Consider the following 22,172-nt stretch of genomic DNA (forward strand, 5'->3'; position numbering starts at 1 on the left):
CACACTGGGGAGGGGATGAGGGAGGAGATTGTACTACTCTAACCATACTGGTATAGTTAAAAAGTGATACAACTTACGTGTGGGCAAGTCCTTATTTGCTCCTCATTGTGCATTTTAAAGCTGTGTAATGCAACAGGAACATGTGGGTGGGTTTTAATTTGCTATTTAGAATCCAGAGAACATTTTCCACCCAGTTATAACAATTGTATTCATTGGTCAAATGCAGGGCATAAATGAATACGGTTGTTCCATTAACCCATAGCTCTTAAAGGAAAATGTCATGTCATTTTGAAAGTGCCTCATATATGTAATACAAACAGATCACTGGTGAAGAATGTACATTTCTACAGGCATGCGTCACAATTACATTTTAAAAGCCACCCACCTATGGGGAGGAAACTGGTTCAGCAGTTTCACTATGAAAAATTGCATTACAATTTATACAGGGGGAATCAGCAGTAACACCTTTGTTGTGGCCTTTGTCAATTGCTTTTGCGAACAGTGGCTTTGCATACTAAGAAATACAGTTCTAACAGAGACTTCCAAGCCATACTCTGCAACAGGCTTCATCTCTTCAGACAGAGACATCTCAGTGCAGAGCTGCTGGTAGCAAAAAATGCTTGTTTTCTTGTGCTCTCTGTTGGTGGCTCTGCGTGAGCCAATAAAGGGACAAATCCTTTCTCCCAAGCTGTGCTGAAATTTGTTGAATAAAGAAGTAGCGCATAGAATTTCACATCCCCTCAGAGATCATGCAACAGGACTTATACTGCAAGTGTTTAGAAAAAGCTCCTGTGAAATAAGCTCCTGCTCTGATGCATCTTTATACTCTAAATGTGGATACAGCAGGCCACAGCCTAAAGTTATTACTCAAATAAATAGCTGATGGCAATGGGGAATTTTGCTTATGGGTTGTATTGTGTGTATGGAAAAGTCTCCCTATGGCAGCAGCTAACGTTCTAAGTTATAAAAGCTACAGGGCTTCCACAGTGGGCCCCCCCCAAAACGAGGCAGTGTGGGCATTGCTGGATTCCCTCCACTATAATGTGGGTTCTGAATGCTGATGAGCACGTGTTCTTGTTCACATACCTACAAAATCCCTTCCCTCCCTTGCCCAGCATGAATGATGGCTGTTGCGGTCAGTACTATGGATATACACAATTTAAGGAGGCCACTACCCCAACCTAGAAGATGAAGTGCTAGACAGCAAAACCTGTAACTTTGTGGTGTTGTGTTCAGTGTGCATATTTCTGAACAGGCAGGGTATGTGCTCTGTAGGCCTTGATGAAGATTCTGTCTGAGCCGAACCCTGGTCTCTGCATTGGGGGTGAGAGTGTAGGGGTCTGTTATGAATTTAGCAAGGCAGTCTCCTTGGGAAAAGCCCACATCATGAGGTGCTGTGATCACTGGTGCTCAGGAGTGAAGGGCAACATAGGCAAACTGCTTAAATTCTCAACGTCATGGCAGACTGTACCAGAATATATTCAGGGATTGGGATGATGCTCTTGCTGCAGGACAAGAGTAGTTCCTTATCTTGAATCTGCTCGATAACTGGAAGCCTTGCAAGGGTTTGGACTTACAGTCCTGACTCCTCACTGACTCACCAAGAGATCAGAGTGTCCTGGGGAGATGTCACTGTACAGGGGAAGGGTAAACCATTGCCAGGAGGCAGATCAGGCTGTGGGCACTGATCTCTCTCCTTACAGAACAGCACTAGACGACCAAGGTAGGAGGCTCATTTATTTTAAATTTGCTTGTTGGATTTTTGTTGGGACGGGGGCATTTTTCAGCAGCAAAGGCAGAACTCCTCTGGGGGCTGGAACAAGTCTAGGATATGTCATTCCGGAAATAGAGACATGACGTGAACCAAGCTTTTCTTTTCAAGGGTGCAGTAAGAAAACATTCTACTTAACTCTAAAAACTGAACACCTTGGGGGGGGGGGGGGGAAAAAGCCCAGTGGCTGATGCTGTTGTGCCAGAACTCAGATTCAATTCCTCTCTGAGCTGGCTCCCTGCCCTTACAAGCACCTAGGGGAATGCACTAGTTGCTGGCTATGTCATGGTGTTCATTTACAAGTCAGGCAGTTAAGGCTCTGGTTTAAACAAGATTTGTAACATCCCTAAGCACTAGCTGAATTTTTCTGCAGCAGGGAAAGTAGGGTTTTCTTTGCTGCTCTTTACCTCCCTTGATCTTTCCACCTGTCCCCCCGCCACTTTGCTGTCATGCTGCTGATTTTCACACCACTCAGCTCTTTCCCCCTCTTGTTGGATACGTGATTCCAGTCTCAGCCTCCCAGCACTAATGCAAGTCTTGAAGAACAGAGTGCAGTGAACAGACACGTGCAAGGAACAATAAAGGAGGTCAAAACAGAAAGATCCGAAGAAATGGAAGCTGTGCAAAAGTCAGTATTGTTTTGAGCCTAATTGCTGAAGTTTGAGAGCTTTTCAATACAATACTGTTTATGAAAGTTCCAAAATTAATCCTCCTGTCACCTCCACTTGCAGACAGAAAGATGAATAAGATGCTACTTCCCACTGCAGATATAAGTAGCCCTCCCTGTCCATCACTCCAGACTGTGTGCATGTCTTTATCTGGTGGCATATAAATCATGCATTGGGTAAGGTGGCTTCAGACTACAAGCAGTCAGGGGCCTGAACTTAGCTTCACCATCACTTCCAGCTAAAGGTGACACACTGAGGAAGCAAAGCAGGTACAGTGGCCTAGGTGGCAGGAGACCAGAGTTCTAGTCCTTAACCTTCCCCACCTGTAAAAGGTGGTAATTGTACTTGTCTTTCTTTGGATAGTTGTTTGGATGCCTTTAATGAAAGGCATTACCTAAAAAGTGTCACTGCTTGTGATCTAATAACCCTGCTTTCTTGCCCCTTAAACAGGTCAGATAATGCCTTGCAGTGTGTGTGGTGCTAGCTTTGGATAACAATCCATCCAGCAGACACGGCTGCAGCGGTTGTGTAAAACAATCTATGCTTCCTTAAATTAGCCAGACTCCTCTTCACTAACCCTCCCAGCTTCTGCAAGTGCCATGTAGGGTAAGGATATGGCCATCTTGGTCTTCTTATACTTTTTTTCTTTCTTCAGTCAGATACAGCCCAAGGCCAGGCAGGCTTGTATATCATCATCAAAGGCTGCTCCTCCCAGTTGCCATAAGAGAGCTGGAGCTCTTATGTAGAAAGCTGTGTGCAGCGTGGCAGATAAGCTTATTGTCTGAATTCATTAAAGGGTATGTTGTAACTGCTGAAGGTTGGAAGTTTAAGTATTCAAACCTATGTCTAGCCTCCCTGCATTGCTGCCAGTGAGCTGTTCAAAACCACAGACTTTGGGATGCTGCTTCACTGGCTAGCACAGCTGTTGGCAGAAGGGAATGAATGAGATGGTATTTGAATTGAGACCCTCTCCTCCTGAGACACTGCAGCTGGATGAGAGCTTCAGTATCCTCCATTAGCCTAAAGTGAATGGCGTGTTCTTACCTTGCCAACCAGGAATGGTATAGTTTCACATCGGTGCTCAAGGGGCTTAGGTACAGTTTGACACTGTTGCCCTGGCTGTGCTGTTTCACTATGGAGGAGAGGTTTTAATACAGTGTTACTTCTTGGGCTGCTGAAGTTGTAAACTACAAATCTCCCCCAAGCTGCATTCTAAAAGCTGTCAAATTGTCCTCAGAAAGCACCTCTGCCACTTTGGGTATGGCTGCTAGATTTCTAATTAAGGAGGTTTGTTGACTTGGATGAGGCAAACCGAAGTCTGACATTGGCATTTGATCTAAAAGCTCCAGCTGCCAAAGCTGCCTTCTCCCACTGGGAGTCATTCCAGCTTTTTTGAAATGGGGACTAGAGCACTCTGAAGGCTTAGCAACTGCAATTGCCCCTGCGTCACTGAAATGCAAGTGTATTGCACCTAGCATCTCATCTTCTCCCTAGGAACCTATGCAGGAAGAAGAAACACAAACATTTTTGCCAATATAATTTTTAATTGATCTCCTGCCATAGTTATAGGAAACGTTCAAATCACTGTCGTCATGACTCTTCCCTAAATGTTCTCCTCTGCCTCTAGGCCCTTCACTACAGCAGGGACTCTGATTTTAGAGTGGTAGTGTAGACAAAGCAAAAATGGATAGATCCCTTTTAAAACCAGTCTACTTGAATCAGCTTTCAGCAAGTTTAACCAACCAGGCTATAAAAAAGGGTTTATAGATTTCTTTACCTTGTTTACACCAGCACTCTAAATCAGTTTTAAAAAAATTTTTTTTTTGGTAATTCTCTATGGCTTTACATGAGGGTATATTAAAATGAAACAGATGTTTTGGACTTTTTTTAAAAAAAAAAAAAACTTTGGGTTGGGCAGTGACTACAGAGTCTGAATTCATACAAACCCTGTGTTTAACAATCACTTGTTAAAATACATTGTATTATAGTTCCCTGGCTGCACCTCTTAAATACTCTCTCATTTAAATTCCTTGCATTCTGGGCCACAGCTAGCAAGGACAACATGCCACTAACAACTGTCTAACCTGTTTGACAGCCAGCCAAGTTGTCATCCTCACTGTTCAGACCAGTCCAAGACAGAGTCCTCCTCTTGGGACTTTCTTTAACAGTTTCCCCTTTTGCAAGGCCTGGTTTCTACTCTTGGGTAGCAAATAACTTCTCCTGCAGCCAGATACCTGTTTGGAATGGCTTCCTCTCTGAGCAAGAACCTGCCCCTGACTTTAATAGCAGTCAGTTTCATTCTCCTCCAAGGTCCCCACAGTGGCCAGGATGTCCTGCAAGAGGGATTGAGGGCTCTTCTCAATGTGGTCACTACTTCTGTTCAGAGACCTGTGCAGCCCTTCTAAGTCCACTGTTCTCAAAACCAGCAGCACACCGTTTGGGTCTTGGGATCCAGCCTCATCAGCATCACCTCTGGGACAGGGCTTGGCACAGGAACTCCATCTCCTCAGAGTCTCTTCTAACCAAGCAATACCACGCGCTTCTGTAGACAAGCCTGCACTCGTTCCTTCCTTCAGGCTGCTCTCATCACAGAGCTCAGCTTTCAAGGCAATGAGGATATCGCAGGCTTTCTGAGCCACTGGCCTGTCGCAGTCACACAAAGCACCAAACAGGAACTCAAACAGTTTCACCTGGCAGAATATCTGCAGAGACTCACTCAGATGAGTGGAGCGGGTGGCAGAGGATAAGACAGCAGCATATGGGCATGCAGCAAGGCCAAGCCGTCCAAGTATCTGGGCAGAGAAAACTTCAGCCAGTTCCAAACCACCAGCTTTAACTTCCCAGTCTAAGTCGCTGCTCACAGCTTGGAGCACGCTGGAGACAAACTGCTCAGTGTCTTTCAGTACATCTGGGTGGCCTTCTCTCAGCCAGTCAATGAAGACACTGATCACAGCTCTTCTAGGGAAGCCTTCTGAGTCTGTTGATAAGATTTCTTTAAGTTGTGCTACAATGCTTTTCTAAGAATAAGAAAACAAGGAGGGAATATGTTTAAAGAAATGGAAACTCTTGGCTAAAGAATTCAAAACACTTCAGTTTCTCTCTAGTGCTTCAGCATCTTAGTTAATGGCTGCAAAATCTCCTATTTGCTCATGGGAAGTTCTACTAGATTCTGCTGTGGGTTAAACAAGGGTTATCTTCCCCCTCCCTTACCTCTTTGACATTTCCATTTTCTACGCCAGGCTTCTTTGAGATGAGGTGGGTGAGGAAGGACAGCTGTCCCATGGCTGTCACAGCACTTGCTCTCACGTAACTCTCTGGGTCCTCAAGAAGATCCTCTGTGAGCTTGGGCACCTCCGAAGAGAAGAGAACTTGCCTGAACCCCTCCTTCTCTGTAAATATACAGCAGTCCAAAGAAAGGCTTTATTCCTCTATCCAGCCAAACTGTTTCCAATGCAAACAGCCCCTCGTCTTACCAGGATGTCTGCTGCCTGCAGAATGAGTTGAGCTGCTATGGAGACCAGACAACTGCCGGTAAGAGCACAGATGCACTACCACAGGCTTGTTGAATTCCAGTCAAACCCCAACCCCCCCAGTTGTTAGAGCTCAGAAAATCTACTTGCCATTGGTGTGCATGCAAATGAACCTCTCCCTGGAAAGTGGGTATTTACTCTCAGCTTGCTGAATTTAGGCTTTTATTTAAAAATGAATGTCTAGCCCTGATGGTTTTAAAGAACCTACCCAACACACGCTGAATAACTGACAGTGCCAGTGAGGGGTCTGCAGGTCCCATGAAGCAGGTGTGAGCTGCTCAAGGCCCAAAGCCAGAGGCTGTGTGCTAGGACAAGCGGCTGGGTTGTGCACTGGAGAGTTCCACTTTGGGGACAGAAGTAGGGAAAAGAAAATTCTCTCCTCTCTGCCATCCAACAGGAACTCAGCTACTGTGGGGTTAACTATCCTAGCCTCAGAGCTGGGCCTCTGCCGTGTAAGGGGGGGAATGGAGGGTGAATCTGCAGTGGGCAGAAACCCCCTTGTGCAAGCCCCCCAAATCCTGCCCCACTGCCAGCTCAGTGAAACCTTATCCATTCCACTTCGAGACACTGGTGGAGGAGGGGGACATTATTATTTGCCTTTAACAGATATGAACTGCCTCCCTACATACCTCATTGTTTCACTGCCTCCTAGTCAGATTCCTTAAAACTGCTCTGTCTGGAACTTCAGGAGGACTCAGCACTTGGACCACAGTGGGAAAGTAGGATAAACCTACTGGATGACTTGTCAGGGTTTCTCATGGCTTAGGCCACTCAAAAGTGTTGAGTGCGATGGGTTTGTTTTTGCAAGTAGGTGAGTTTGGCAGGCTAAGGTTTTTTGGGTATTAAATGCTTGGATGTGGTGATAAGCCTCAAATCTAAAATGTTACTTTCTCTGCACTTACCTCTCAGATGCTTAACCAGGAGGGTGAGAAATTCCAGGGCAGAGTCCCGTACTTCCCAGTAAGGGCTGCACAAACGTTTCTGCAGCACCAGAAACAGATCTGCACGTGGCAAGCAATAGGTTTAGATCAACAGGAAGGGAACAAGTCAGTAGTAGCAATTTTTTTTTGTTAAACATTAGCATCCTTTAAATCATCATATGCAACATCTTTTACTGCTGTTGCATACTTCCTTCAGAGATCCCTAGCACATCTTATTGGACACTGCTCCAACAGTTGTGTTATATGTAAGTATAGGTGCACCTAATATAGGGATTGTGAAAGACAGGCAGAATAGCAGTTCTATACGAGCTACTTCTCTGTTGGAACTATTTGCCCATTACTTCTGGAATGCTTTATGCCATTAGTTTGACTTTACCCCCACCAGTTTCCTTACTTCGGAGAAACTGCTCAGTCTGTTGCCAGTGATCCTTGGAGCTGGGTGCCTCTGACAAACTCACCAGCCATTTGAGTGTTGCTTGAAATGACTTCTTCAGAACCTAGAACACGACAAAGCAGGGCTACAGCAATCCGAGGGAGGCTGCCTTTCTAATATTCACTTCACAAGGAGGCTTTTTTTTTTTTGCAATTACACTGGATAACATTTGCTTAGTCTTCTCAATTGCAGCCAAACTGCTAGGGATAACAACCCAGCAACCTTTATCATCAAGAACTAGGTTGCTGGTAAACATGGCCTAGAATCCAATGGTGCCTGCTTGTTTTCCTAGCAGGCTCCTGGAACGTGGCTACTCTTAATAGCAGCTTCTAATTTTCCAGAGTCTCGACCAGCAGGAAATCTCAGCAATGCAATAATGTAATACCAAAAACACTGGCAAACCCAGGACCAAGTACTAGAAACCCCAAGATTGAGGGAAGTGTGGTGACACACTACTCTTGGGTACAATAACTCCTGTTTCCTTTCAAGGATATTGAACACAGTCAGTTGTATAATGGCTTAATCACATTTCTTGAGCCACTTCCTCTGTCACTCAGAGCTGAGATAGGGGCCTCTTAAGATGTTCCAGTACAGTTGTTTGTGGTGTCAAATAGTTTCTCAGAACCACATCCTAATGACACTAGAAATACTGTTTTAGTAAACTATCACTTCTGTGGTTTGTTTTCTGTACTTACAGTAGGACTGGTATCTGGACTCTTCAGGTATGCAAGGAGGATGTCAAATACACTTCCCATGAATACACTGTGGCCTGAAACACAGGAAAAGTGATAGCCAACGATCAATACTAATCAGAAAAAAAAAAGACGAATCAACTCTTTAAATACCAATATTTATTATAGAACTATTTGTAGGGGAGGAAAGCAAGTGTAATTCCACTAAACAGCAAAATACATTATGTCGGAAAGCAGCGGAGAAGAGAAATGGCCTACTATAAAAACTGCTTTCATCACTAATTGCTCTAACTTACCAACAGTAATGAAGATTCATTGGTGAAGTTGATGTATGGGCTGAGAAGCCCAGAACTGAACAAACTTGGGAACCGGATTGTTCTTATACCTCAAAATGGTGGACCCAGACCCAGAGGCTGAGAGAGGAAGTGGGTACAGGACACTTTGCACTGCTACAGATCCAGAATGGCTACAAGTTCCAGAAATAAGTAAATACACTGAAGCATAAAACGTGGAAAACACTCACTTTCCGAGTGAGAGAGCGCTCCCAGGATGTCAAGTGCTGACCGCTGAACTCTGAAGCAACCAATCAGGATTCTACTGATCTCGTTTCCCAGATAGGATGCTGGAGTCGCAAGGCCAATACAGAATTGCAATATTGTCACTACAGACTGTAGCAAAGGTATATGGGGCAAATCCACTGGCAAGCAGGTCTGAGAGAGAAAGCAGATACGTTTCTAGCAAATACCTCATGCATGTGTTTGTATATGTAGTGTATGTATTTTTATATTACAAGAGAAGTTGGAGAGGATGGGCAGAAACCTGTTTCGTTCTAATGTGGCATCATCCCTGTGGTATCACAAGTCTGATAGTTATGAACAGGTTCCCTCCCACACCCCAAAAAGCTATTGCACAAATGAGGGAGGGTTACTATTAGTACTAGAGAAAGCAATTTAACAGGGTTTACAATAGATGAGACATCAGAATCTGAAAGGAAACTTATGAATAGAAACTTTTGCAGTGCTAGATGGCAAACTTGGTATGGGTGGGTGAAGGAGGAAAGATGATCATCTCTCTGCCATCACTGACATGTGGTGGACAGTAGCCTCAAATCCACTGTTATGGTTGTGATGCATAAGCTAAGTGCAGCCTTCTTTTAAAGCTTAACTATGCCTGTTCTGCGAGTGAGGTAGAAGCAAGATGGGAGAAGAGGGTAGTAGATTTCTTCTTTAACTAGATGTGTCCCCAATGGAAAGTCCCCACTGCCAACCTTTCTCCGTGTTCTGTTTGGTTGCAGATTTTCACAATAGGGCCTATCTTAATGAAATCTTTCAAGTAACCCATTCCTTCCCCAGACCACTACCAGGTACTGCAGCTCCTCCAGATGAGCCAACGTCTGACACAGGAGGCTAGCACAAGAGGATCTGCAGGACAGAAGAGTTTCAACAGTAGCAGAATCATTCACAGACCTATTCAGCAAACCTGGAGATGGAAAGGAGGAGAGAACTGAGGTTAGTAGAGGACAGCAATGGGTTTGAAATAGAGACGGCAACAGAGTTTTAAGTAAAGGAAGGAATGGATTTAGTGCCATCCTTCACTGAAGAATAAGACTCTGTCCTCAGCAGGATACTGTATACCAGGGATCAGCAATGTTTGGCACGCGGCTTGCCAGGGTAAGCCCCTTAGCGGGCCGGCCCGATTTGTTTACTTGCCGCGTCTGCAGGTGCGGCCGACCGCAGCTCCCACTGGCCGCGGTTCGCCGCTCCAGGCCAATGGGGGCTGCGGGAAGCAGCAGCCAGCACATCCCTCATCTCGCACCGCTTCCCGCAGCCCCCATTGGCCTGGAGCGGCGAATCGCGGCCAATGGGAGACGCGATCGGCCAAACCTGCAGACGCAGCAAGTAAACAAACTGGCCCGGCCCACCAGGGGGCTTACCCTGGCAGGCCGCGGGCCAAATGTTGCCGAACCCTGCTGTATACTCTGGCAGCTATATCACAAACACTGCTTCTTGACTTTAGTCTCACGCTTACACAACAGTTGTTACTTCAATTGTTCGCTTCCCCCCACTCATTAAAGATACAACTCATACCCCCATTCCTTCTGGATACAGTCTTGTCCTTTATAGGCAGATTGGTTGTTTATCCTTCACTTGTCTATAACTATTATACCTGGATATTCCAAGGGTTGGGAGGCTGCTTTCAGAACACAGTCCATTGGTTGAAGCAGAACACTCAGAGCTTGGATCTTTACTGCCTGTGGGCTTCAAAGGAAGAAGTAGCAGTGAACAGACAACACTTCGTTCTCCCTGAGTGTCTGCCCCCAAATTCTGATTAGTAAATTCATAACAATTCACAAGAGTAGATTCTTTCAGCCTTAAATCAGGCTGGTACTGGTGGGAGAGTAACACGTTGCCATGTGTGCCAAGCTCTGTCCCAAGCTTCCTGCGCTAAGCCAGGAGAGGAAGGAGAAAGGTCTTTGTGGTTTTCAAGCAATGTCACTGCAGTAGAGCTGACCGGTTTTGGTGTGAAGTTTTCCAAGAGAAGGGGACTGTAAAGGGGCGGAATCCCGGGTGACCTTCTTCCCATCTAAACAATGTCATATACTCAGAGTGTAAGCATTACTTAACCTGCAACACTGGATCACGTGCACCCAATAATTCTCTCCTATTTACAATAAATTAAATTAATTGCTCCTCACATTTCTGGTTTAGCTAGAAGTCCCTAGAGCAACGATGGTGATTTCTGCTGGCAAGCAGAGAGGGTACTTCTATTAGACAGCATATGTGAAGGGGAAGGAAATAGAGGGAAGTCGTGTTTGACTTACACTCAAGATAATGCCTACTCTGAATGTTAACTTTGGCGCTAGAGAGCAAAAACAAAGTTTGTCATTCCGACCCTAGAGGCTGGCTGACTGTAGGTGGGATTTGAGAGCACGTACAGGGCATTTGCTTCTCCTCAAACAGTTCCTCGTGTTTGGAACTGGACTGTCAAACCATCAGCATGTGCAGCTCCTGGACACACTTTCTGTACCATTGGCAGTGAGTTGCACCACGAAGTTTCCCTCCTCATATAGAAGAACACTGACAATCAGAAAGGGACTTGACCAACTTATTAAAAGATTTGCAGAATAATATTCCAAGAACGTAAGAAAGCTTTTTAAAGTTTGATACCAACAATTCATACCATTCCTGAAGCTTCAGTACTCCCACTGCCAAACGACCAACTTGCGCTGGGTTTAAGTGCTCCAGAGCACACGTTACTGATGTCCACAGGCTACATTCAGGGCAGCTAAACACAGGAGACCTGAAAGAAAGAAGTGTTAACATATTTTTGGGGAACACCTTGGAAAAGACAACCACATTTCTTGTAGTATTTTGGACCGTACTGCATGAATCCAAGTTCCAAAGAGGTCTTTACCTTGCCATGCTAAGGAAAAGGTCCACCAGTGAGTGCCCGGCATGGACTGGCTCCTCCTCCAAGAGATATACAATTGGCTCTGATAGCCGTGACCAAAGTACTTCAGTCCACAGATCATGACAGCATCCAAACACACTAGTTAGCAGCTTCAAGGATTGCTTGATACGAGAGGCAGAGTTGGATTTAAGGGACTCTTCAATGTGCACTATAAGCTTTTGAGCACATATTGGCCAATCACAGTCCTTTATATTTACAGGTTTAGTCTGGAATGACTGTAGAGAGAAGGTGAGCATGTGCACTAAAAGCTGATTGGCAGCTGAAGCCACAAACAGGCTGGGGTCTCCCTGCAGAGTGAAGATCACATCTATGGCTCCTATGTCAAAGGGAAAAAACAACAACAAAGCCATGACACTCAAAGAAACAAGAGTTTTGTTGCAACTTGGAGACTTCATTGCAATCCGATCATGTGTCATCCTACTTCTGAGTAACTCACACAAATTAAAATGTAAAGTTAAAATGAAAACAAAAACTTAATGTTACACATGAACAGACTGAGAAAAGTCAGTCTATCCATCATTGACCATAAGGGGGAAAAAAGGAAATAAAAATGACAATGGCTGGCATTGTAAAATTTCTATTTTTCCAACTGTAAGATTATAGGGGCTGTGATAGGCAGCTTATGCTCTCCCGCCAACATAGTGCAGTGCACACTACCACTTATGCCAGCCAAACTTATGTCATTCAGGATGTGTTACTGTGGTTTAAAGAGAATGAATAGAATCTTCAGGGTGTAGGAGCTGACAGCTGGAGGAGGCTGTTAGTTTTAGTTTAGACTGATAAATTGATCTGAGTTAAGATGTTCTGAATATGTTAAGTCTTTATTAGATACCTAGTTAAGTTATCAGCCATTAATTATTAAGACTAGTGGATTACTTGAATATAAAACACAAATAGGACTGCTCACATTGAGTAAAATCTACAAGCCCAATTAAAAGTGCGTGGGAACGAAACTTGGGTTAATTTCCCTAGAGTACAATAATCCTGAACATTTCTAATAGACCGCAAATAAGAATTTTGGTGGCTTTCTAATGCACTGTTTTTACTTTGCCTATTGGGTAAGTGTGTGTTTCTCCCTCCAACATGGAGGCTATTTTTTTTTATATTGAGGAACCTTAATACATATGTACGTGTAACAAAAATAAAGCAATACAATTAACTTTTACAACAGCTTAAGTCCCTTCTGTCATTGTTTCCTCATTTTATTTTTCTCAAAGTAAAATAATGACATCTAAACATCATATCCTACGACGATTCTGCTCATTTAACACTTAAGTGACAGATTACAATAGCCAAGGCACAGTAAGGATTTAAGAAGTTAAAGAATACTGGCAAGAAACAGTGCTCACCACAGCTGCACAAAAAATGGAGGGCGCTCTGGTGCTGCACCATGCTGTGCACACCCTGGACCCAGCCGCTTCGCACAGATGCCTCTTCCCACAGAGCACTGCTGAGAGGCCCCACCGCTCCAAAGAGACTGATCAACAGCTCCCTCTGCTGAGTCAAGAGGAGAGAACAAGTAAACTATGCAGCAAGCAGTTTTGGGGGCTTGTAGGTTAGCTGTGTATATCAATTTGATGATAATTACCTCAGTGAAACCCTACCTAATTAAAACATTTAATAAAAGTGCTATGCATATCTAGGAAAAACACTTGTCACATGCTTAACCAGGAGTGAGCAAAATGTTAACCATTTGAATGAGATTCTTAGAACTTTAGGAAAAATTCTAAGGCTATGACCGCCCCATGAGGTTGTTTCCTAGCCAGGTGTTCTCTTCCCTGTAGGCCTCTATCTGACTTTAGAGCATACTCTAAATTCAGATACCACCATACAAAACAAGGGGATTTTAAAAACATATTTCCCTCATATTTGAGGCACACTGAGACTGCTGGGTCCCCACCCTATCCTACCCACAGGAAAAACTATGTTCCATTATTGCAATTTAAATTAAAAGGATCTTTCTGGGGAGCTACTATTATCCAGCCACTGCTGTAGGATGCTGTTAGAAGGTCACACATTACAAGGCACTTTAAAGATGAAAAACACTACATAAATTATTATTATTGTGTGCTATTATTCGAAGCACATCATATGGCAGAGACAAGAAAGTGGTGACTCCATTAAGTCAGAATTCCCATGGTTTAGTGGGTTTAAGTCTGTCTTACTGTATTAATATTTGGCATGTACTAGCTGCTTTGTCTGAAGCATGTATACTCTAAGAAAGTTTTCACAAATTAAACCACTGCCCAAAATGTGTTTAGATCACTGTTAATTTAGTGTAGATTGAATGAGAGATACTGGTGTATACCATGGCTTTACGGGGTTTATTTTCCTCCTTCCACAATGCACCCGGTTTGAGAAAAGCATCCTGGAGCCTGGTTAGTCTGACCTCTTGTATATCACAGAGCACTAAATTTCACCCAGTTACCCCTGTATTAAGCCGAATAACTTGCATCTGGCTAAAGCATATCTTCCAGAAAGGCACTCAGTTTTGATCTGAAGACATCAAGAGATTGAGAATTCATTACTTCCCCTACTTTGTAGTTTGTTCCAGTGGTTAATCACACTCACTGTTAAATTTATGCCTAATTTCTAATTTAATCTGTCTGACTTCTGTTTCCAGCCATTGGTTCTTGTTATGCATTTGTCTGCTAGATTAAAGAGGCCTTTAGTACACAGTGCTTTCTTCCCATGACGGCACTTAAATAATGTAATCAAGTCACCCTCAGTTATCTTTTTGATAAGCTAAACAGATTCAACTCTTTCAGTCTCTAACTGTAAAGCATTTTCTCCTGTCCTTTGAATAATTCTTGCAGTTCTCTTCTATGCCCTTTAATTTTTAAACCACTTTTTTTTTTTTTTAAATCTGGACACCAGGACTGGATGTAGTATTCTAGTATTGGTCTCACTAAAGACTGTACAGAGGGGTAAAATCACCTCCCTACTCCCTTATTTGTACAGCCATGGATCACATTCATCCTTTTGCCATAGCATCACACTGGGAGCTCATGTTCAGTTGCTTATCCTTTGAGCTCTAAATCCTTTTCAGAGTCACTGCTTTCCAAGATACAGCCCCCCCATTCTGTAGATATGGCTTGCATTCCTTGTCCCTAGATGTATAACTTTGCATTTGACTGTATTAAAACCCATTTTGTTTGAATGGGCCAGGTTACCTAGTGATCCAGATCACTCTGTATGACTGCCCTGTCCTCACTGTTATTTACCACTCCACCTATCTTTGTCACCTGTAAGTTTGACCAGTAATTTTTTATATTTACTTCCAGATCACTGAATGCATTGAACAGTATCAGATCTAGTACAGATCCCTATGGAACCCTACTAGAAACACTCCCATGTGATGATGCCCCATTGAAAACTACTTTTTGAGATCTGTCAGTTAGCCAGTAAATCCATTTAGTGTGCTCCTTTTATATGGTATAGTGCTAATTTTGTAAACAATGTCATGTGGTAGAAGTCAAATACCTTAAAGTCTAAGTATATTACATCTACAGAGTTACCTTATCAACTACACTTTTAATTGCAAAAGAATTAAATCAGATTTAACAAGACCTGTTTTCCATAAAACCAGGTTGACTTACACTAGTTATATTCCTAACTTTTGATTTTTATCAACTGAATTCCATTATTAGCTTTTCCATTATTTTGCCTGGAATTCATGTCAGCTTAACTAGCCTATCGCTACTCAAGTCATCCCACTTGCCTTTTTAATATTAGGATAACATTAGCACTCTTCCAGTCTTTTGGATTTTCCCACTATTCCAAGATTTATGAAAATCAATACCAGCATGTCACAGATCTGCTCAGCCAACGCTTTTAGGACTCTACAGGCAAGTTATGTAGACCTGCAGATTTAAAAATGTGTATGCCTCGTAGATGTTGTCTAATATCCTCCTCAGTTGCTAATGAACTGGAAAGTACTTCATCTTCATATGATACAAGTACATAATGCTGCTTCTTTCCAAATACAGAACAGAAATATTTATTGAACACTTCTGTCTTTTGTGCGTTATTACAAATGTTAACATCTCATCTAGAAATGGGCCTATATCATTGCTCGGATGTCTTTTGTTCCTAATATACTTATTGTTCTTAGCCCTGCCAGCCATTAAGTTTCCTCTAAAGTCTTTAGCTTCTCTTATCAATTTACTACACTTCGTAACTTTTAATTTATATTGATTACTATTTCCCCTTTTTTTAATATATTGCCTTTTTATTTCTAATTGCTGCCTTTATTTCACCACTGAAGCAGTATGGGCTTTTAGCCAAAGTTGTCCTCTTTCTTGAATGAGGAATCATGATTTTCTGGCCATCTTAAACTCTTCTTAAAAAGAATTCCCAATTTTCATTCACATTTTTCTGTCTACGTTTTCCTCCCAGTCAATTTTGCTCAATTTTTCTCAGCCTTGGAAATTAGCTCTTTTGAAGCAGCCCATAAATATATTACTGGTTGGTGCTGTCTTATGTTTGCTTATGTTGACTATAAGTAAGTCATGATCACTGGTCTGTAGGTAACCACCAACTTTCAGTGAGTAATTAATTCATTTTTATCCATCATCCTGAGGTCCAAAATAGTGAGCTCACAGGGGATGCAATACTTTGTGCTAAAAGGTCATGTGTGATTTTTATAAAATGTGTTTTGGTAGCACATTGTAAAGCAGAGTTCTGACACGAAGCCATGTAAATTAACTGATTAATTTTGAATGATGGTATATAACCAGAATTCAGGAAATGCAAAGTTAAAACCCACTGAAGATAGTACCTGCATAGGAGCATGCACACACAACTCTTTGAAAACAGTTTACTTATTGTCACATGCCTCAAAGAGATCAACAAACGTGAGACAGTCATACAAGCGGTCATTCTATATTGAGTTTTGGGGCTGAGACATGTCATTTCTCTTTCCCTCTCCCAAGCATCTGACAGCTATGTTCTGCATACATACCCTGTTGCATGCCAGGATGAGCAAGTAGCAGCTTTTACTGCCTTTTGTCTGCTCTGACAATCCCATAGAGTGAATCTACCAACAGGACTCAATGCTTGAATGACTTCAGGATTGGAATGTTCTTACTAGAAAATAACCCTACATAACTATGGTTGTATTTTATTAAGGTGAGGTCGACAAAAGCTGAGTAGTGGAAGTGCTTCTGTAATTAGTCGCTTAAGCCTTAACTTACCTGTAAATACTGGAAGCAGCTTTCGGAGGCTGCGAATATCCCTGTTAATCTCAGAATAAAGGAAAGAGTGCTAGAACTTGGATCCTTCAGTTTCAGCACGCATGTGATGAGCTCTGTCAAGCATGGATTCTCCTGTAACAGCAGCAGGCTAGATTCTGGGGAAGAAATATCCATGGAAGGTGGAGCAACAATTGACTATCATTTCTAGGACATCTCTTTATTTTGTATTACAGTTCTAGCAGGTTCACCTAAAAACCAACAAGAGTAAAGTGTACCCACTTAGGGCAGGTCTACACTTACTTCCTGGTCCGGCCGTAAGCAATCGATCTTCTGGGATCGATCCCGGAAGTGCTCGCCGTCGGCGCCGGTACTCCAGCTCGGCGCGAGGAGTACGGGGCATCGACGGGGGAGCCTGCCTGCCTGCCGCGTCTGGACCCGCGGTAAGTTCGAACTAAGGTACTTCAAATTCAGCTACGTTATTAATGTAGCTGAATTTGCGTACCTTAGTTTGAAGTGGGGGGTTAGTGTGGACCAGGCCTAAGTTGTCAGTTGGACAAGGATTCAGAAGCGTTTAAAGCACCAGCCCTTTTACAGACCTTAATTAATATTTTATTAGATTGAGAATCTCCACCACTTACAAGGAGTGAAACAAAACTTCACTTGTAAAGCTTTTCTGTGTTCTTGTTACAGTATGAAAGTGTCCAGACAGCACCCTCCAAACTGAGGGAAGCTTCTATCACCCTCAGACAACCTACCATTTTATTAAAAACCTATAGGTACAACCAAGTGGTATGTACAATATTAATTCTCCTTAAACACATCTGTGATGATCCCTCTGGCTGCCAAGAGGCATAGGTCAAATCCAGAGAGCCAGAATTACCTGTTTCAGTCAGAGACTTAAACCAGTCCAGAAATTTCTCTAGAAAGGTGTCATCTGCAACAAGTTGCCTTGAGTCTGCTAGAACTGCACAAACAGAAGGCAGGAGCTGAGAACATTCCCTGTCCATAGTGCATCTGGTTTTCTTCTGGTAAAAGAATGTGAGAAACAAACTCAGTGAAAGTGCATCTCCATAACAAGGTAACATTGAAAGTCAAGTAGGGAGGTACAAGGTAGACACACTTTGCTGTGAAATCTAAGGACTTGTCTACACTACCCACCGGATCGGTGGGCAGCGATTGATCCAGCGGGGGTCGACTGATGCAATAAATTGACTGCTGCGCACTTTCCCATCGACTCCGGTACTCCACCGGAACGAGAAGCACAAGCAGAGTCGACGGGGGAGCGTCAGCTGTCGACTTACCGCAGTGAAGGCACCGCGACAAGTTGATCTAAGTATGTCGACTTCAGCTACACTAGTCACGTAGCTGAAGTTGCGTATCTTAGATCGACCCTGCGTGGTAGTGTAGACAAGCCTTAAGAGACACAGTGCTTTACATCTGAAAGCCTGCAACTGAAACTGGTAATAAGCAGCATTTATTCTGCTGCTTTTAGCCTCAAAGTGCTTTACAAACATTAAATCATGCTTTCTATTTAACTCCCACTATTTCAGGAGCCAGAATGATGTAAAGATATAAGACCAAATCCTCAAAGGCAGTGGGTCTCAAACTTTTTTACTGGCGACCCCTTTCATACAGCAAGCCTCTGAGTGCGACCCTCCCACCACTAAATTAAACACACATGTTTTTATATTTAACACCATTATAAATGCTGGAGGCAAGCGGGGTTTGGGGTGGAGGTTGACAGCTCACGACCCCCCATATAACAACCTCGTGACCCCCAGTTTGAGAACCCCTGCTCAAAGGGATCCCCAATAAATACCCCTGAGGACCTGGCCCACAGACGCTCTCAGCGAGCGAGCTGAGCCATCCACCCACAGCTGATCCGCAGGCTCGCTGGAGCCCCGCTGTCCGCGCTCTGGCTCCAGGCACGGGGGGAGAGGAAAGCCTGCCGCCCCGGGCTCCCGCCACATCTGCGGGCGGCCAGCACCACCCCGCCGACTCAGCGCGGGCCCCGCTCCAGCCGACCTCCCCCTGCGGCGCCGGGCTCTCTGTTCGCGGGGGAGGTCAGGTCTCCTCCCGGAAGCCCCGAGCAGGGGAACAGGGCTGACACCCACCTCACCACAGACAGCGCCGGCTTCTCCCTTTCAGACCAGCCGCAAACCGCGCCTCCCACCTACTGTCGTAAAACGGCGCAGAAGCGGAATAGCCAAGGGGCGGAGCTACGGGACTAGAGGGGCGGGGCGGGGCGGGGCGGGGCGGGGCGGGGGAGTTTCTCGGGGTAAAGTTACACCGACAGTGGGGGACGGGCATTTAAATTCTGCGCACAAACGCGCACTGGTATTAACTAAAGTGGTGCAGACGCAGACCCCTGTGTGGACACGCTTTCCTGGTTTGAGAGTGAGCATAGCCATTTTCATCAGTAGCAGCAAGCTGTGGCGCTCTGTCAGGTTTAAATCAATGTCAGAGTGCCTGTACGCTGCCACTTTATCTTTGGCTTCACTGAATAAAAGGGGGGATGGGGGAATTTGTATTGGAAGAGCTATCTCCATGCGTCTGACGAAAGCTTATGCTCCAATACGTCTGTTAGTCTATAACAGGGGTAGGCAACCTATGGCACGTGTGCCGAAGGTGGCACGCAAGCCGACTTTCAGTAGCACTCACACTGCCCGGGTCCTGACCACCAGTCCAGGGGGCTCTGCATTTTAATTTAATTTTAAATGAAGCTTCTTAAACATTTTTAAAACCTTGTTTACTTTATATACAACAATAGTTTAGTGATATATTATAGACTTATAGAAAGACACCTTCTAAAAACGTTAAAATGTATTACTGGCACGCGAAACCTTAAATTAGAGGGACTAAATGAAGACTCGGCACACCACTTCTGAAAGGTTGCCGACCCCTGGTCTATAAGGTGCCCCAGGACTCTTTGTTGCTTTTACATCTCCAGTTAGCTATCGCAAGGTAAAATCCTAGAGGAGACAAGGCAAGTTTTTCCCCTGATGTTCCTAGTCAAGATGAACCCCAGTGAGGACTGTAGGAATATCCCATAAGGGTATAAACTATACTGGTGTGAGGCAGCTTATACTGATATAACTGTGTCCACACGAGGGATTGTATCCATTTAGCTATATTGTTAGACTATCACACTTCTAACTGAAATAGTTACATCTATTAAAAAAATGTGTGTAGCCTAGGCCTATTTGTTGGCAGCTATGCACAGGGTTCTTCACAAACAGTTAAGCTCCACTTATACAGCAGGAGGCTTGAGAGGTAGAGGGGACCTAAAGATCATATACTGTACAATTCTTTATGGAGGAGAAATCAGTTACATTTGGGGTGTATCTCAAAGAATCACCTCTTTAATCCCATCTCCCCAAATCATCAGGCTGGCCCTGGTGGTCAGGAGGCAGTTATATTTGGGGAATGGAAAACTACAGGCCTGTCAAAATGGTAAGGCTGACTCTGTGAGAGGTGAGCTGGAAGAACAGTTCCCACTTGATTTGAATTCAGAAGTCTGTCACTTTCTGAAAGCAAGACCCTGAGAACCTCTGGCGATTTCTGCTTGCTGAAGGACCACTTGATGGCACTATTGCGCCACATAAATACCTACAAAGCCCCTTTGGTGTTTTTCATCCCAATATGATTTTTAATGACATCAGGTAAGTGTTAATGCTCTTTTTATTGGGTTTAGGGTTTGCTGGTTTTCATTGTATTATTCTTACTTTAATAAATGAGATAGAGCCCCATCCTGAGTGCGTTGTGTGGGATCATGCCTCTCAGCTATCCCTCATGATGAGAGAGAATACTATCCCCACGCAAGCTTGAGGTGTAAATTATCAACACTAGAAATGTGGAATCTGGAAACCAGTTATAGAAGTGTAATGTAAATGCAGCGAGGCTAGCTTTCTTGTGTCCCTTGTCATTGCCACTGTCCCACAACAGGCCCTGTGCTTGGGCCTTGGCAAATTAAAGATACATATGCCTACAATAACCCTTTCCCCCAACATTTTCCCACTGTTGCTACTACTAGTTCAGTTCCACTATTGGTATCAACTATAAGAGCACTGACATAAATAAGTAACAGTGCTGGCTTTTTTTTACCACAAGGCATTTGGAACTTCTCTGCGTAGGGTTAGACAACAAGGTGGTAAAATACACATTGGACGCTGCAAGAGTGCAGTCTGCACTAGCTCTTCCAGTGGTAGAACTGGTGGTAGGTAGTAACTGGGGAATTTTGGAGTGTAGACACAGTCGTCTATGTGTCAATTGCAGCAAGATGTGACCCTTGAAAGAAAAAAAAATATAATGGTGAATAATAGAAACCAGGATACCAATAATACTTTTCACTTCCATCAGAGGATCTGAAAGCACCATACATACATTAATGAACTAGGTTTCACACACACAGGAGTGAGGTAGTAACTCCCTTTTACAGATGGAGAAAGGAGGCACAGAGCAGCTGACTGATTTGTCCACGGCCACAAAGGGAGTTGGTGGGGGGCTGACTGAGATTCATATTTAATCCTTTGACGTCTGGACCTGGGGCTTTAAGAAAAAGACCAGACTTTGTGCCATTGGCCAGACTGTGTGAAGACCCACAGGTGCCATCTGTACATGGCCTTGAGCGCCAGCATCTGGTGCTGCGGGGGGCCTTGAGAACCAGCCCTCCATGGGGATCAGCGTCTGACCATGGCCCTATTGGGGAGGGCCCAGAGGAGGGTCCCTCATGTTGGGTGCCAGGCCAGACTCTGTGCGTGGGGCCCTTCTGTGGGTGTCTGGCCCTCGCCTGGGTAACCCCATCAGTAGGGCTTCCCCAGCCCCTGCCTGCTGGCTCCCCAGCGGACCTCGTTGCTCCCCTGCTCTGTGGTCTCCTAACTCCGAGCAAACACTTGGTTGTCCCAGCCCCGTGACGAAGCCGCTTCCCCAAACCCCGGGTGCAGAGACGCTTGGCCCGGGCGTCCCGTGCCCTATTCATCCGGGTATTGGCGCGGCTGCTGCGGCTGGTTGCCATGGACTCGGAAACCCGGAAGTTCTGAGGGGAGGGGGCTCGATCCAGGCCGGGACCGCCGGACGCTGCCCTCAGGCCGCCCTGTCCTCCCTCCCGCCTGGTGACATGCACCTGCCGAGCCCGCTCCCCCGAAGCGGCTCCTGTGATCCGGCCGCTCCCTGAGCGCCGCTCGCGCCATGTCCCTAGCGACCAGCGAGGCGGCCACGGAGGGGGAGCTGGTGAGCACGGGGACAGGGGGAATCGAATGGGAGCGGCTGGAAGAGGGACCGGGACCGGGGGAGATGGGTGGGGCAGTGGGACCGGGACCGGGGGAGATGTGGGGGGGTCAGTGGGACCTGGACCGGGGGAGATGGGGAGGAGGGGCAGTGGGACCGGGGGAGATGGGGAGAGGGGGCAGTGGGACCCGGGGAGATGGGGAGAGGGGGCAGTGGGACCGGGGGAGATGGGGAGAGGGGGCAGT

The 22,172-nt window shown here is 44.9% G+C and overlaps 2 protein-coding genes across 2 annotated transcripts in view; one reads left to right on the forward strand and one right to left on the reverse strand.

The window, feature by feature from the left end:
- Positions 1–4,336: 4,336 nt before the first annotated feature.
- Positions 4,337–18,856, reverse strand: BRAT1 (BRCA1 associated ATM activator 1). The gene is made up of 14 exons (XM_026650740.2): positions 18,816–18,856; positions 17,582–17,726; positions 16,702–16,856; positions 12,856–13,003; positions 11,450–11,822; positions 11,216–11,335; positions 10,202–10,293; positions 9,396–9,514; positions 8,559–8,745; positions 8,039–8,112; positions 7,305–7,407; positions 6,872–6,970; positions 5,650–5,828; positions 4,337–5,456 (listed from the first exon to the last, which is right to left on the reverse strand). The coding sequence occupies exons 2-14, from the start codon at positions 17,706–17,708 to the stop codon at positions 4,719–4,721; spliced, it is 2,514 nt and encodes an 837-aa protein (XP_026506525.1). The 5' UTR covers positions 17,709–17,726; positions 18,816–18,856; the 3' UTR covers positions 4,337–4,718.
- Positions 18,857–21,766: 2,910 nt separating this feature from the next.
- IQCE (IQ motif containing E) overlaps positions 21,767–22,172 on the forward strand; it is a 48,205-nt gene continuing 47,799 nt past the window's right edge. Inside the window, exon 1 of the mRNA XM_029911312.1 lies at positions 21,767–21,930. Coding sequence (XP_029767172.1) covers positions 21,889–21,930 — 42 coding nt within the window. The 5' untranslated portion in view covers positions 21,767–21,888. The remainder of the gene's footprint in view (positions 21,931–22,172) is intronic.

The sequence above is a fragment of the Terrapene carolina genome, unplaced genomic scaffold (genome assembly GCF_002925995.2).
Source record: "Terrapene carolina triunguis isolate 2854851 unplaced genomic scaffold, T_m_triunguis-2.0 Scaffold93, whole genome shotgun sequence".
NCBI classification, from domain to species: Eukaryota; Metazoa; Chordata; order Testudines; family Emydidae; genus Terrapene; species Terrapene triunguis.